General features: G+C 31.5%; 2 protein-coding genes and 1 long non-coding RNA gene across 3 annotated transcripts; all 3 read right to left on the minus strand.

Moving 5' to 3' along the window:
• Positions 1-541: 541 nt before the first annotated feature.
• On the minus strand, positions 542-2,874 carry LOC136067201 (uncharacterized). The gene is made up of 2 exons (XM_065772723.1): positions 2,535-2,874; positions 542-1,259 (listed from the first exon to the last, which is right to left on the minus strand). Exons 1-2 carry the CDS (start codon positions 2,808-2,810, stop codon positions 648-650), a joined length of 888 nt encoding a protein of 295 aa, XP_065628795.1. The 5' UTR covers positions 2,811-2,874; the 3' UTR covers positions 542-647.
• A 466-nt stretch (positions 2,875-3,340) lies between these two features.
• LOC136067202 (uncharacterized) lies at positions 3,341-3,656 on the minus strand. Its single transcript, XR_010628712.1, has 2 exons — positions 3,571-3,656; positions 3,341-3,482 (listed from the first exon to the last, which is right to left on the minus strand). It is a non-coding gene; the product is annotated as an uncharacterized LOC136067202 (long non-coding RNA).
• Positions 3,657-11,366: 7,710 nt separating this feature from the next.
• On the minus strand, positions 11,367-13,636 carry LOC136067190 (uncharacterized). The gene is made up of 2 exons (XM_065772705.1): positions 13,361-13,636; positions 11,367-12,084 (listed from the first exon to the last, which is right to left on the minus strand). The coding sequence occupies exons 1-2, from the start codon at positions 13,634-13,636 to the stop codon at positions 11,473-11,475; spliced, it is 888 nt and encodes a 295-aa protein (XP_065628777.1). The 3' UTR covers positions 11,367-11,472.
• Positions 13,637-14,400: the final 764 nt, after the last annotated feature.

The raw sequence follows: 14,400 nt of genomic DNA on the forward strand, positions 1-14,400 counted from the left end.
CTGCTTTAGTCCTAATTTTTATATTTCGGTCCACTTTAGCCCTATTCTGTCCACTTCAATCCACTCAATTCAATTTGATCCAATTCGGTTATTTTGGAATACTTTAGTCCAATTTGATCCACTTCAATCCATTTAATCCAGTTTTGTGCACTTACATAATGACAAAAGACATGCAGTTTTGAGTAGAGAGAACCTATTATAAATCCAAATTCATAAAAAAAAAAAAATTATAGATTTTAAACTTGTAATGTCTAAAATCTTAAGTATAGTATTTATTATTATTACACTCCTATATTAAGCTACATTAACAAAGTTTTTCAGTCTATTTTAGTTTGGCTAAATTTATGTGAAATTCTTTCTAAACAAAAACGTTTTGAATATACAAATGTAATCTTTAGGGAAATTCTTATTTGTTTTAACAACATTACTTTTAAATGAATCGCATGAAATTGATTATACTACTTTCAAGCAAAATATATATATATATATATATATTGTGTGTTTAGAAATAAATAAATAGATAAATGTTTTACTATATTGAAATAGAACACACAGTACAAGTCCAACATCAATATTAGCGGAAAAAGTATATTAATCAATAACCTAAACCATCAAACCCTTGACGAAGATTGGAATGTAAATACTTGTTAATCTTCCAAAAGCCAATGAGGAATATTCACCCGGTATTTACGTTGTGGCACCTTTTTCAAGGTAGCCCACGCCAAATGAAAGTAGAGAGGAAATACTCCCATAGAAAACAATGTTACTAGCAGGTAGGCCACCATATACGAGGTGGAAGACACAAATTTTAGTTGATCCCTGAAGATGAAGAAATGTCCGGTTGTGAAAGATACCAAGGTAGAAGCTATCGACATGTAGAATGCTGTTAAGCCTAGCAAAAGTTTCCATGGTAAGGCGTGGCGAAAATCTCTTTCTCTACACCCAGATGTGAGAATTGCAAGGAACATGACTACTGCTAAGAGTGAAGAGTAGAAGGAGACAAAGGATGAACCCGCAAAAATTTTGGAAGCATTACTATGTTTGTTGCCTTCAATACCATCAGGTAGGGCGGTTGCCGTGGAAAAGGTAATTGAGACGAAGAGACCTGCTACTACTGAGCAGGCATCTGATGTGCTTATTAGCCAATTCCCGCCTTCTTTAACAAGATCCTCGTGGTTTTTGGTGAAGACCTCTTCTGGGGTTTGGCCATTCTTGTTGAGGAGAGGAAGGAAGCCTCTTTTCATGGAGTTCTTTATGTACTACATCCCAAAATTAAAAGACAAGATTATTCTTTCCTACATCTGTGGTCATGTTACAAACTAAGAACACATTTGTTTCTTTCTGAAAGCATGTTTGTGACCCCATTGTATTAATCTATAGTAGTTGATTTCCGACATACCATGGTTAGGTTGTGGCTTGATTATTCATCCAAGATCGACATACTCTCTCTCTCTCTCTCTCTCTCTCTCTCTCTCTCTCTCTCTCTCTCTCTCTCTCTCTCTCTCTCTCTCTCATTGTATTATAAAATAAAAACTAATTTGTGACTCACTTTTCTATTAACGAAAAATTCAATAATAATGATGATAAAATGGTCTTATCAATGTGTGTGAGGTGGTCATTTAGACTTTAGAACATAATATTACACATGAATCACTTGGCACCAAAATTAAGAAATTTAAAATGGACATTTGATGCAAAATTAGATTACAATTAGAAGCTAGTTGATTTCCATTTGAATTTTGATTATGCTTTGACTTTAATATATCATTTATGACTAAAATACCATCCAAAATCTCGCTCTCTCTCCCAAAATCAAATGCTCAAAAATATTTTGTGCTATCCTCATCACATTATTCTGTAAGCCTAGTTAGTGGTGGGCTAGGAATTTGAATTTTTTTTAGTGTGCAAATAAAAATATGATGATTAAGTATTGTTTTCTTCCTAATTATTATCTTCCTACAATGTACAGATATATAAAATAATACTATAAACACAAATTCAAGATATAAATTATGTACTTTATAATCCAATTTGTAGTTAAAAAACTCTTTTTTTTTTTCTCTTTAATTTTTAAGATAATTGTCAAGATAACTATATGTTCATTGTAATTTTATGAATGACTAATTAATTTTAGTAATTGGTATATAAAACTCTCATTTATAGGATTGTGATTTTTTCAAATGAATATAAGGAATCTTATACTTTATTTCTTTTATATATTTTTAAATTATTTTATTTATAGTATCAATTTTAATAATTAGGATTGGGAGGCCACAAAGTAGATATACTTAATAATCTTTCAAAATTTTGAGATAATCCATATATAAACACTAACTAACCATACGTGGCTCCACCACAGCCTAGCAACCAAAACTAAGGAAACATATTATATAGGTAACAGTTAAGACTTTTGGAGCTCAACTATTACTTTCTAATGTTTGTTATAGAGACATCAAATCTCCTTACTCTCAACTATCGAATTATCAAAAAAAAAAAAAAAAAAACTCTTAAACTTTAATGTTTTGGGCTCATACCTCATACCATCTGATTTCCCATTGCATTTGGGATGCAGCTCCTGGGACTGGCCAATTAAATTCTGCTTTCGTCGCGGCAAGATGCAACGCACTGTTACCTTCATGATCCACTTCAGTAAATACACTGTCTTTTATAACATTCTTTTCCCTGAGTGAGAGTAGGAGTTCATAAACACTTGGCTGCTTATATTCCACTGTTAGTAGCACTATGTTCTTCTGGTCTTTATCCACGTCATACATGGCCACAGGATAAATTTCAATGATTTTCTCTACCATTTCGGTAATTCCATTCTTTGCTGCAATTAGTATTGCCTCTGCAGGTAGATCAATGACTGCCTTTTCCTTTCGTTTTTCTCTGTCATTGCACAAGAAAATAAATTTTACTTTTATTATGTGAAGGCTAACTTGATGTAAATACTTTTGTTATATATAACAAAATAACATATGCTAAATCAAGATATAGACACATTTTATGTATCAGTGTGTAATATAAAAAAATGTGTGCATATATATATTCTTTGTAGCTTATTCTTCAGATGTAATTATTTTATTTTTCTTATATATTTAGCCTGGCATCTAAAGTGAAAGTCACTATTTCCTTTAATGAGTTTACTTTTTAAAGAACAGAATTTAAAGAATATATTATTATCAATTTTAGGTATTTTTAAGTAAGAAAATAATTTGAATTATATTTTCTTATTTAAATCATAAGAAAATAATTCGAATTCCATTAAAAACAAAATTAATGAATTTGTAACTATCCCTAAAAAAATTTAGGGTAGAATAGACTAGGATTAGATAGTTACCTTTTTCATTCTTATTATTTAAGCTTTTGCGTACTGATGAAACTGATACATTGAAGCGTTTTTAGCAGTTCGTTCATGATCAGAATAGACCATGTGTGCCTCACCTTCGTCATCCTTACCTTCCTTACCAATTCCAAATGTTCTAAAGACATATACCAGTATCCCACCAATGTGAGCAAGGAAATATATAAAGGAAACAGAACAGAAAATAGTGGATGGAAAATGAATACCAAATATACATAGCACTGCCTTGAAGACAGTTTTACAAACAAAAAGCAGGAACTGTAATTAGGTGGAAGTTGTAATTGATGCTCATGCCGTTAGCTCCTACAGTACAAAATTGATCAGTATCACAATCCATTTTATCAGTCTCTTAAAAGACCAATTGCAACAGAAGCACAAGTCAAACCACTAAATAATTTTGAGTGGTAATTTTTTGCTCAAACTTCTTAGCCACAAGCACACCATAAATTAGTGGAACATTTTTTGTTTTCTTCTAACATATTGTAGTGTGAACATTTCTCGCTTTGATATCTACCTTGGGCTCTTTCAGGGTTCTCTGTATCACTTCCTTGACTGCATTTCTTGCATTCTTTTTGCTAAATGCTGAAAATGAAATAAGTATCTCATTATAAAGCATATCTCGAATGAACGTGCCATTAATAGTTTGTAAATATTCTAAGAACTGTAGAGATCCTAATCATATAAAACAACTACGTAACAATATGAAACACGTTTAAAGAGGAATACCAAATACAGATGACACTGCCTTGTATACAGGTTCTACAAGTTGAAAGCAGGTTCTGTAATTGGTGGAAGTTGTTTCCCTTAGCTCGTTGGTTGATCGGTGTCTATTCACAAAGACAATAATCAATACCAATCCGCTATTAATATTATTGTCCTGACCATAACAATAAAAGCAAGTCATGACACCAATGACCAATTTTTTTTGGCTTGTCTTAAGGCAAGGTTGGTATAATGTAATGATGATTATTTATGAATAGAAATAAGTACCTATAACTATAATTTTTTTCTTTTCCAAAAAAAATATAATTTTTTTTATATAAAAATAAAAATATTTATAATTTATAATTTATAATAATATATATAAAACAAAAAAAAATCGACTTTTTGTTGATTTCAATTATTTTGCTTCATAAGCATTTCAGGCCTTATAATTTTACACATAATTAATCTATTATAGATTTTTCATTAATTTAAATTTTATTTTATATNTCAAAATTTATGGCAAGTACTATAGTAGCGAGGTTGTCAATTAATTTCTCCAAAAGATTTGAACATATGATATTTGTTACATGATAATTGTTTTTAATTATCATCATGTCAATTACAAGTCTTTTATTTAATTATAGAAAATTTTCAAATTAAGCCAGCTAGCTAGAAAGCATGAATGTGATAATTTGAGAGAGCACATACGATAATTACATTGAACAATATCTCTAGCCACTTACCGAAAGATGGTTCTACTTACAAGAACAACTGTCTCTGGTCGCCAAGTCTCGTTCCAATATCTTCTCCAAAAAAAAAAAAAAAAAAAAGCAAAAAAGCAAAAAAGTTTCCTTCCAAAACTATGAGTTGCTGTTGAGCTTTCCGGTCAAGCAGTGTTTAAACACTTGATGCCGAGGCTCACAAGATACCTATTTATAATGATATTTGAGATTGTGCAGTAAAAGCGGGTCCACCAAAGACCTTCTTTTCTTTTCTTTTCTTTTCTGGGGTTAAGGGGGTCCACCAAAGACTTGGAGTTTAATTAAGTTAATATTCCATATCATTTTCCCTAGTGAGTAGTCTCTCTCCAAGAACATCGTTTTTTGAACAAGAATTTAAACCTTTTCCAAAATAGTAAAAAGAAAAAAAGAACTAGAACCTGTTAACTTAAATGAGAGAGGAAGATTCCCATAAAAATAAAATAAAGGGAAAGGAAGAACACGTGAGAGAAATGGGTTCATATTTTAAGTAAAGAATTTATACTTGGGAAATGAACGTAACTATTTTTTTTGGCAAAGAATGAACGTAACTATAGTACTATACAGTAGTGATGTGGGCCAAATCAGGGTTGCTTTAATAAACTTTGAAGTACGACAACTACAAGTAGTCAGATTTTTAATAATTTAATATTATTTATATAACATTTATTTTTAACTTTTCATATTATAATTTTTTAAAATTAAAATCTATATATTCTTGCTTTTTTATATATACAATGTTAGGTTCTAAAAGTTTATAATAATTGGCAAATCGTGAACACACAAGAACATACAAGCTATAGAAAGAAGATTTTAGAATTTGTCTGGCTCGATCGATCGAAGAACAGGCTCAACCGATTGAAAGTTGTATTTGCAGAATTTTAATTAAGCTTAAACAGTAGTTCAAGCTCATTAAGGATTAGGGTTTCAGATTTACTTTTCCCACTATATAAAAAAACTTTAAACACGTTTTTATAAGGCTTTTCAAAGAGAGAAGAGTGTGCCTATTTTGTATTTAGGATTTTGTACCTAAAAAGCTCTCTCATATTTTCTAACGTGTTATTACTTGAAGAATTTTAAGATCCGATATTATAGAAGTTGTTGCCTTTTCTAATCATCAAAGGTGCTGATGATCTAAACCTTCAAGGTGGTCTTGGTGTCACAAATTGGAAAGTTTGTGTTGCTAAAATTTTGAGTAGGATCTGAAAGTCACAAATGTGGGTGATTGTGTTTTGCAAAGACCAAAGAAAGAAGTAATCTATGGACTCGGAGCTATCATGGAGTTGTAGTAGTAAGTTTTCTACATGAGGTAGTAATAGGATGTTAGTGATCTAAGTCGCTATTGTACAAACTTCAATTCTTTCATAGTGGTTTTGTTGTTTTATCTTGAGGATAGTTAGGTTAAATCCTTTTCAGGTTTTTTACCAGTTTGATTTTCCTGAGTTATCATATCTTTGTGTTCTTTATTTTTCGCACTTTATATTGATATGATATATTTGTGTTAACCTAGATCAGATAATTTGACTAAATAATCACTTGGCTAATTAACTAAGTTAATCTTGTTGTGTTTTAAGGGATCTAAAAACAAACATACAAAATACTAACTAAACTATTAGACGCCATTTGTATTTCAATTTTTCAACATTTCCCTTTTGAATGATAATAAGATTAATTCACTTAATCCTCTTATTATATAGGGAATTTAAGTAAGATTTTATTAATTTTAATTTTTTTCAAAAAAAAATTATGAAAAAGCAATTTTAACAAACTTTGGAAAAAAAAAAAGTCAATATTTTTATATAGCAAAATCATTAAATTTTATAATTTAAAAAAATTATAATTATTTTTTGTTATTATCTTTAAGTTGGACATTTTGATGAATTTATTCTTCATCAAATGACATGGCAGAGATGACGTCACCTGGGGCTGAAGTAAGTAGGTGCATATCTGGTGCATGTAGGCACGTGGCGATGCATGAAAAAGACTGCCGGTGCGTGTCGGCGCGTGGAGTGCGTGATCTTGGACGTAGAATCTTTGGGTGGCGCGTAAAGGCGTGCGCAAGCTCCGATGACGATGAGGTTTCCACGATTGAGTAAATCGGGGCGAGATGATGACTATGGTACCTGAAAAATACTTATTAGAGCAAGATGCATGGCAAAGACGATAAGTGTAGCGGTTTATGTGGTGCGGGACTCCTCAACGACAGCAGTTGCAGGTCCAGGACCCAAGGACGACGGCTGAAAGGCGTCGGAGGTTCTACAGCGAAAGGCTGCGATAGCTGTTGTAACGACAAAAGCGATGTTGAGAATAGGGTGACACCAATAAAGACAAGACTACTAAGAAAATGTTAGAGCAGTAACTTTGATACCATGTTAGAAATATTGAATAATTGTATTGTATTTCTCAATGGAAGAATATACATGAATGGTTTTATATAGGAGACATATGAGTGCAGTATAAGTAAGAGTGTAGTATAAGAATGTGTGCTATACAAGTAATATAATTGCGCCTAAAGCCCACAACACTAAACACGTTAACACACCTCTTAGGAAATATTGAATTAAGTCATAGTTATTGTTGTCTAGGGTAACAACAGATCTTACTTTAGTCTCACGAGAAGACTAGTACTCTTGGCTAATTGTAGGAGGAAATTCCCACGTTCCATCCGTTGGGGTTTGCACATGGGTCCTCAAACAACGTTGCACTCTTCCATTCACGCCAAGACCACTAGACCACCTTTCTTGGTGGTTGCTTTAACGCTAACTTGCTTCAGAATGAAAACTACCCTTATTCTCATCAAGTCCCAAATCTTGTCAGAATGAAAACTGCACTTTATTTCGCTTCCATGGGTTTCCAAATCTCAAAAAGGATGTTAAGATTGAAATCAGCAAGGTTAAAGCAAAATGGTTCTACAATACCCGTACTGGTCTCTTTTTTACTAATGAGGTGCTAACAACGTATGGCTCTCTTTTGTGTAGGAAGCCATTATCTCCCATCAAGCTGAAACTATAGTTCATCAAAGGGTGTCTAGCACGACTCTCCTAAGGTAGGGAAAAGGAATATGTTCCCTTTCTTTCGCTGCCCCTTCTTGAACCATGAAACTGTAAGTGCATGAGGTGCAATTTTTTCTTTTTGGTACAAGAAGCTATACCATTTCTGTTGCGAAGTGATGAGCTAGGGTGCTATTTGTAAGGCAGTGATGATCATGATAGCTCTAGAAAATTATTAAAACTCTCCCAATGATAAAACTCTAGTCTTAATTCCTTTGGAAATTGCATAAGTATTAATATTCTACCTTTCAGTCAAAAGAAGAAGAAGAAGAAGAAGTATTAATTAAGAAGAAACTTAATATTCAATAGATGAGATGCACACATGGTACAAGTTGATCATGATAGGAAATAAATAAATAAATGCCTTTCGATATTAAATTTGACTCATCAGTGGGTCTTGAAAAAGCTAGGAAGGAACATTTTTACTTAATGCGTAATATGAAAACCAGCCAGAGTTATAATGTGGTGATGATGTGGGACTTTCTTGAAAATAGCCCATGTCAAATGAAAGTGCAGGTTGTGAAAATTCTTCACTCCTTCGAGGACTGCCACAATTAAAAATGGCTGAAATTAAGGAAATACAAAAAAAGTAGTAAATATCAATCGAAAAAGTAATAAATAATTAAATATCGACAACACTTCTAAATAAGGAGTGACTCCAATATAATATGGGTAACATCTAGAACAACTAGAATGGTAGAATCAATGTCTACCTAGTTGTTTCTCACCCAAAAAAGAAAAATCAATGCATAGGTTTTTTTTTTTTTTTTTTTTTTTTATTATTAAGAAAGTTTCAACTTATAGTGTACACTTCTAATAATAACAATGTCTAGTTACTTTCTATAATCATTTTCCGTCCTAATTTAAGCATGGGATGAATGGATCTATTTAGAGCAGTGTCACATTAGTAACATTTCTTGTTGTTAGTAGGCGTCTCCTGGATTAGTTCACGTGTAATGAATTGCTTCAACAGGAAAAAACCGTGGCTAGCTTGGTCTCTTTGAGTCCGTTTGGATAGCACTTATTGTTGCTGAAAGTTGATAAAAACTGATTGTTGCTGAAAACACTGTAGCAAAATAATTTTTAAATGTGTAAATAGTATCGTGGGACCCACTTTTAATATTTTTTAATACATAAACAGTGCGCTACAGTGCATGAACAGTGCTAATTGTCTCCTGCACAGTGATTTTACTGTTCATGCGTTGAAAAAAAAAAAAAAAAAAAAAAGCTCCGAAACGTGAAATTGAAACGCACAGCAACTTTGAGTGCTATCCAAACGCAGGCTTTGTCATCTTATGAGCAAAGAATTTAGCTTTTCTTTTGTCTGTATCACAAAAAAAAAAAAAAAAAAAAAAAAAAAAAAAAAAAAAAAAAAGAAAAAGGGAAGGAACTAGAACCTTGCCTTAAAAAAGAGAGAGGGGACAAAAAGAAAAAAAGAAAAGAAGGAAAATGTCGGCTTAAATGAGAACACACGCTATGCTAATGGTGCATATTTTAAGAAAAGAATATAGGCTAATTAATGAGTTGTACTTGTACGTACCTTTACCCTCATTATTTTTTTATTTTTATTTTTTGAGATTAAACAGCAAATATTTTTATTCAAAACAAAACAAACTATGCACTAGGAGGAAGCTTGCGAAATAAAAGATGGAGACACCTCCATCTTGTATTGATTTGTATAAATATTCCTTAGTCAAATAACCCTTTCCTAAAAGCATCCATTCTTAATAGCAGAGACATGATTTGACTTTCTGGAAACGAATTTTATACATAAGTATGTATGCATATGTACTTGAACATATTGGTTTTCTCAAAAAAAAGAAAAAGAAAAAAGAAAAATAAAGTACTTGAACATATATAGAGATTGTTTGAGATGAATATGAAATATAAAAAGTCATTCGGTAAATATTAATGAAGTCAGAAATTTTTTTTAATGAAGTCAAAATGATGAAAGAATAAAATAATGCATAAAGATTTTTTTTCCTATGTTAAAACTCTAACTTAATTTGTCATTTGCCCTATTTTCCTTTTCTTTTTATATGTTTTGAACCTTAGAACACTGATAAAATATGAAACACTTTCTTTCTTTTTTGAATGCATTTTGGATAATAAAAAAATAGTATATTCATTATAAGTATGATAAATTTTAATATATTGATAATAAAAAAAAAAAAAAATTGGAGATTCCCCACCCCCCCCTCGCTCCTCTTTACAACCCTCACTTCTCACTTCTCACCACTTGGCTCTACGCATGTTTCTCAACATTTTTATCATGAGTTCAAATTTTCTATCTCACATATTGTACTAGGAGAGATTTCTTTTGTCTTAGAGAAAATGAGAATTAACATAGAAGAACTCAATTATACAATAATTAAATTCAAAGTCCAAAATTTAAATTCTCAAGTGCGTGCTTGCACACACACATATATCCCTTCCCATTTAAATAATTCAATTTCCTCTAATTTTCAGCCACATGTGATATACATTTGTGATTTAGAGTACTCCTATTTTATTATGCAAAAAATCTATATTTGGTCCACTTTAGTCTTGTTTGGTCTATTTGGTATTATTCAGTTCTATTCCGTCCACTTCAGTTTTATTTAGTCCTATTCAATCTACTTTGGTCCTATTCCATCCATTTTGTCCACTTTGGTCTTATTCAGTACACTTAAATCCATTCTAGTCCTATTCAGTCCTTTTGGTTCTATTTGGTCTACTTTGGTTTCATTTAGTCCTATTTGGTTCACTTTGGTCATATCAGTCCACTTCGATTCTATTTAGTCTACTTTGGTCCTATTTGGTCCCATTCATTCTTATTAGGTCCACTTTGGTCCAATTTAGTCCATTTTGATCTGATTCGGTCCACTTTGATATTATTCGGTCCACCTTGGTCCACTTTTGTCTTATTCATTCCACTTTAGTCCTATTCATACCATTGTCCCTATTCAGTCTGCTTTAGTCCTAATTTTTATATTTCGGTCCACTTTAGCCCTATTCTGTCCACTTCAATCCACTCAATTCAATTTGATCCAATTCGGTTATTTTGGAATACTTTAGTCCAATTTGATCCACTTCAATCCATTTAATCCAGTTTTGTGCACTTACATAATGACAAAAGACATGCAGTTTTGAGTAGAGAGAACCTATTATAAATCCAAATTCATAAAAAAAAAAAAATTATAGATTTTAAACTTGTAATGTCTAAAATCTTAAGTATAGTATTTATTATTATTACACTCCTATATTAAGCTACATTAACAAAGTTTTTCAGTCTATTTTAGTTTGGCTAAATTTATGTGAAATTCTTTCTAAACAAAAACGTTTTGAATATACAAATGTAATCTTTAGGGAAATTCTTATTTGTTTTAACAACATTACTTTTAAATGAATCGCATGAAATTGATTATACTACTTTCAAGCAAAATATATATATATATATATATTGTGTGTTTAGAAATAAATAAATAGATAAATGTTTTACTATATTGAAATAGAACACACAGTACAAGTCCAACATCAATATTAGCGGAAAAAGTATATTAATCAATAACCTAAACCATCAAACCCTTGACGAAGATTGGAATGTAAATACTTGTTAATCTTCCAAAAGCCAATGAGGAATATTCACCCGGTATTTACGTTGTGGCACCTTTTTCAAGGTAGCCCACGCCAAATGAAAGTAGAGAGGAAATACTCCCATAGAAAACAATGTTACTAGCAGGTAGGCCACCATATACGAGGTGGAAGACACAAATTTTAGTTGATCCCTGAAGATGAAGAAATGTCCGGTTGTGAAAGATACCAAGGTAGAAGCTATCGACATGTAGAATGCTGTTAAGCCTAGCAAAAGTTTCCATGGTAAGGCGTGGCGAAAATCTCTTTCTCTACACCCAGATGTGAGAATTGCAAGGAACATGACTACTGCTAAGAGTGAAGAGTAGAAGGAGACAAAGGATGAACCCGCAAAAATTTTGGAAGCATTACTATGTTTGTTGCCTTCAATACCATCAGGTAGGGCGGTTGCCGTGGAAAAGGTAATTGAGACGAAGAGACCTGCTACTACTGAGCAGGCATCTGATGTGCTTATTAGCCAATTCCCGCCTTCTTTAACAAGATCCTCGTGGTTTTTGGTGAAGACCTCTTCTGGGGTTTGGCCATTCTTGTTGAGGAGAGGAAGGAAGCCTCTTTTCATGGAGTTCTTTATGTACTACATCCCAAAATTAAAAGACAAGATTATTCTTTCCTACATCTGTGGTCATGTTACAAACTAAGAACACATTTGTTTCTTTCTGAAAGCATGTTTGTGACCCCATTGTATTAATCTATAGTAGTTGATTTCCGACATACCATGGTTAGGTTGTGGCTTGATTATTCATCCAAGATCGACATACTCTCTCTCTCTCTCTCTCTCTCTCTCTCTCTCTCTCTCTCTCTCTCTCTCTCTCTCTCTCTCTCTCTCTCATTGTATTATAAAATAAAAACTAATTTGTGACTCACTTTTCTATTAACGAAAAATTCAATAATAATGATGATAAAATGGTCTTATCAATGTGTGTGAGGTGGTCATTTAGACTTTAGAACATAATATTACACATGAATCACTTGGCACCAAAATTAAGAAATTTAAAATGGACATTTGATGCAAAATTAGATTACAATTAGAAGCTAGTTGATTTCCATTTGAATTTTGATTATGCTTTGACTTTAATATATCATTTATGACTAAAATACCATCCAAAATCTCGCTCTCTCTCCCAAAATCAAATGCTCAAAAATATTTTGTGCTATCCTCATCACATTATTCTGTAAGCCTAGTTAGTGGTGGGCTAGGAATTTGAATTTTTTTTAGTGTGCAAATAAAAATATGATGATTAAGTATTGTTTTCTTCCTAATTATTATCTTCCTACAATGTACAGATATATAAAATAATACTATAAACACAAATTCAAGATATAAATTATGTACTTTATAATCCAATTTGTAGTTAAAAAACTCTTTTTTTTTCTTTCTCTTTAATTTTTAAGATAATTGTCAAGATAACTATATGTTCATTGTAATTTTATGAATGACTAATTAATTTAGTAATTGGTATATAAAACTCTCATTTATAGGATTGTGATTTTTTCAAATGAATATAAGGAATCTTATACTTTATTTCTTTTATATATTTTTAAATTATTTTATTTATAGTATCAATTTTAATAATTAGGATTGGGAGGCCACAAAGTAGATATACTTAATAATCTTTCAAAATTTTGAGATAATCCATATATAAACACTAACTAACCATACGTGGCTCCACCACAGCCTAGCAACCAAAACTAAGGAAACATATTATATAGGTAACAGTTAAGACTTTTGGAGCTCAACTATTACTTTCTAATGTTTGTTATAGAGACATCAAATCTCCTTACTCTCAACTATCGAATTATCAAAAAAAAAAAAAAAAAAACTCTTAAACTTTAATGTTTTGGGCTCATACCTCATACCATCTGATTTCCCATTGCATTTGGGATGCAGCTCCTGGGACTGGCCAATTAAATTCTGCTTTCGTCGCGGCAAGATGCAACGCACTGTTACCTTCATGATCCACTTCAGTAAATACACTGTCTTTTATAACATTCTTTCTCCTGAGTGAGAGTAGGAGTTCATAAACACTTGGCTGCTTATATTCCACTGTTAGTAGCACTATGTTCTTCTGGTCTTTATCCACGTCATACATGGCCACAGGATAAATTTCAATGATTTTCTCTACCATTTCGGTAATTCCATTCTTTGCTGCAATTAGTATTGCCTCTGCAGGTAGATCAATGACTGCCTTTTCCTTTCGTTTTTCTCTGTCATTGCACAAGAAAATAAATTTTACTTTTTATTATGTGAAGGCTAACTTGATGTAAATACTTTTGTTATATATAACAAAATAACATATGCTAAATCAAGATATAGACACATTTTATGTATCAGTGTGTAATATAAAAAAATGTGTGTATATATATTCTTTGTAGCTTATTCTTCAGATGTAATTATTTTATTTTTCTTATATATTTAGCCTGGCATCTAAAGTGAAAGTCACTATTTCCTTTAATGAGTTTACTTTTTAAAGAACAAATTTAAAGAATATATTATTATCAATTTTAGGTATTTTAAGTAAGAAAATAATTTGAATTATATTTTCTTATTTAAATCATAAGAAAATAATTCGAATTCCATTAAAAACAAAATAATGAATTTGTAACTTCCCTAAAAAAATTTAGGGTAGAATAGACTAGGATTAGATAGTTACCTTTTTCATTTTATTATTTAAGCTTTTGCGTACTGATGAAACTGATACATTGAAGCGTTTTTAGCATTCGTTCATGATCAGAATAGACCATGTGTGCCTCACCTTCGTCATCCTTACCTTCCTTACCAATTCCAAATGTTCTAAAGACATATACCAGTATCCCACCAATGTGAGCAAGGAAATATATAAAGGAAACAGAACAGAAAATAGTGGATGGAAAATGAATACCAAATATACAT

This window comes from Quercus suber, unplaced genomic scaffold, assembly GCF_002906115.3.
Source record: "Quercus suber isolate HL8 unplaced genomic scaffold, Cork oak 2.0 scaffold_62, whole genome shotgun sequence".
Taxonomy (NCBI): domain Eukaryota; kingdom Viridiplantae; phylum Streptophyta; class Magnoliopsida; order Fagales; family Fagaceae; genus Quercus; species Quercus suber.

Excerpts from the sequence above, each read along its gene's own strand:
- LOC136067201 (XM_065772723.1), bottom strand. The coding sequence starts at position 2,810 with ATGGTAGAGAAAATCATTGAAATTTATCCTGTGGCCATGTATGACGTG. Across the intron at positions 1,260-2,534 it reads GGGAAATCAGATGGTATGAG|TACATAAAGAACTCCATGAA; the intron begins GTATGAGCCCAA and ends TTTGGGATGTAG.
- LOC136067190 (XM_065772705.1), bottom strand. The coding sequence starts at position 13,636 with ATGGTAGAGAAAATCATTGAAATTTATCCTGTGGCCATGTATGACGTG. Across the intron at positions 12,085-13,360 it reads GGGAAATCAGATGGTATGAG|TACATAAAGAACTCCATGAA; the intron begins GTATGAGCCCAA and ends TTTGGGATGTAG.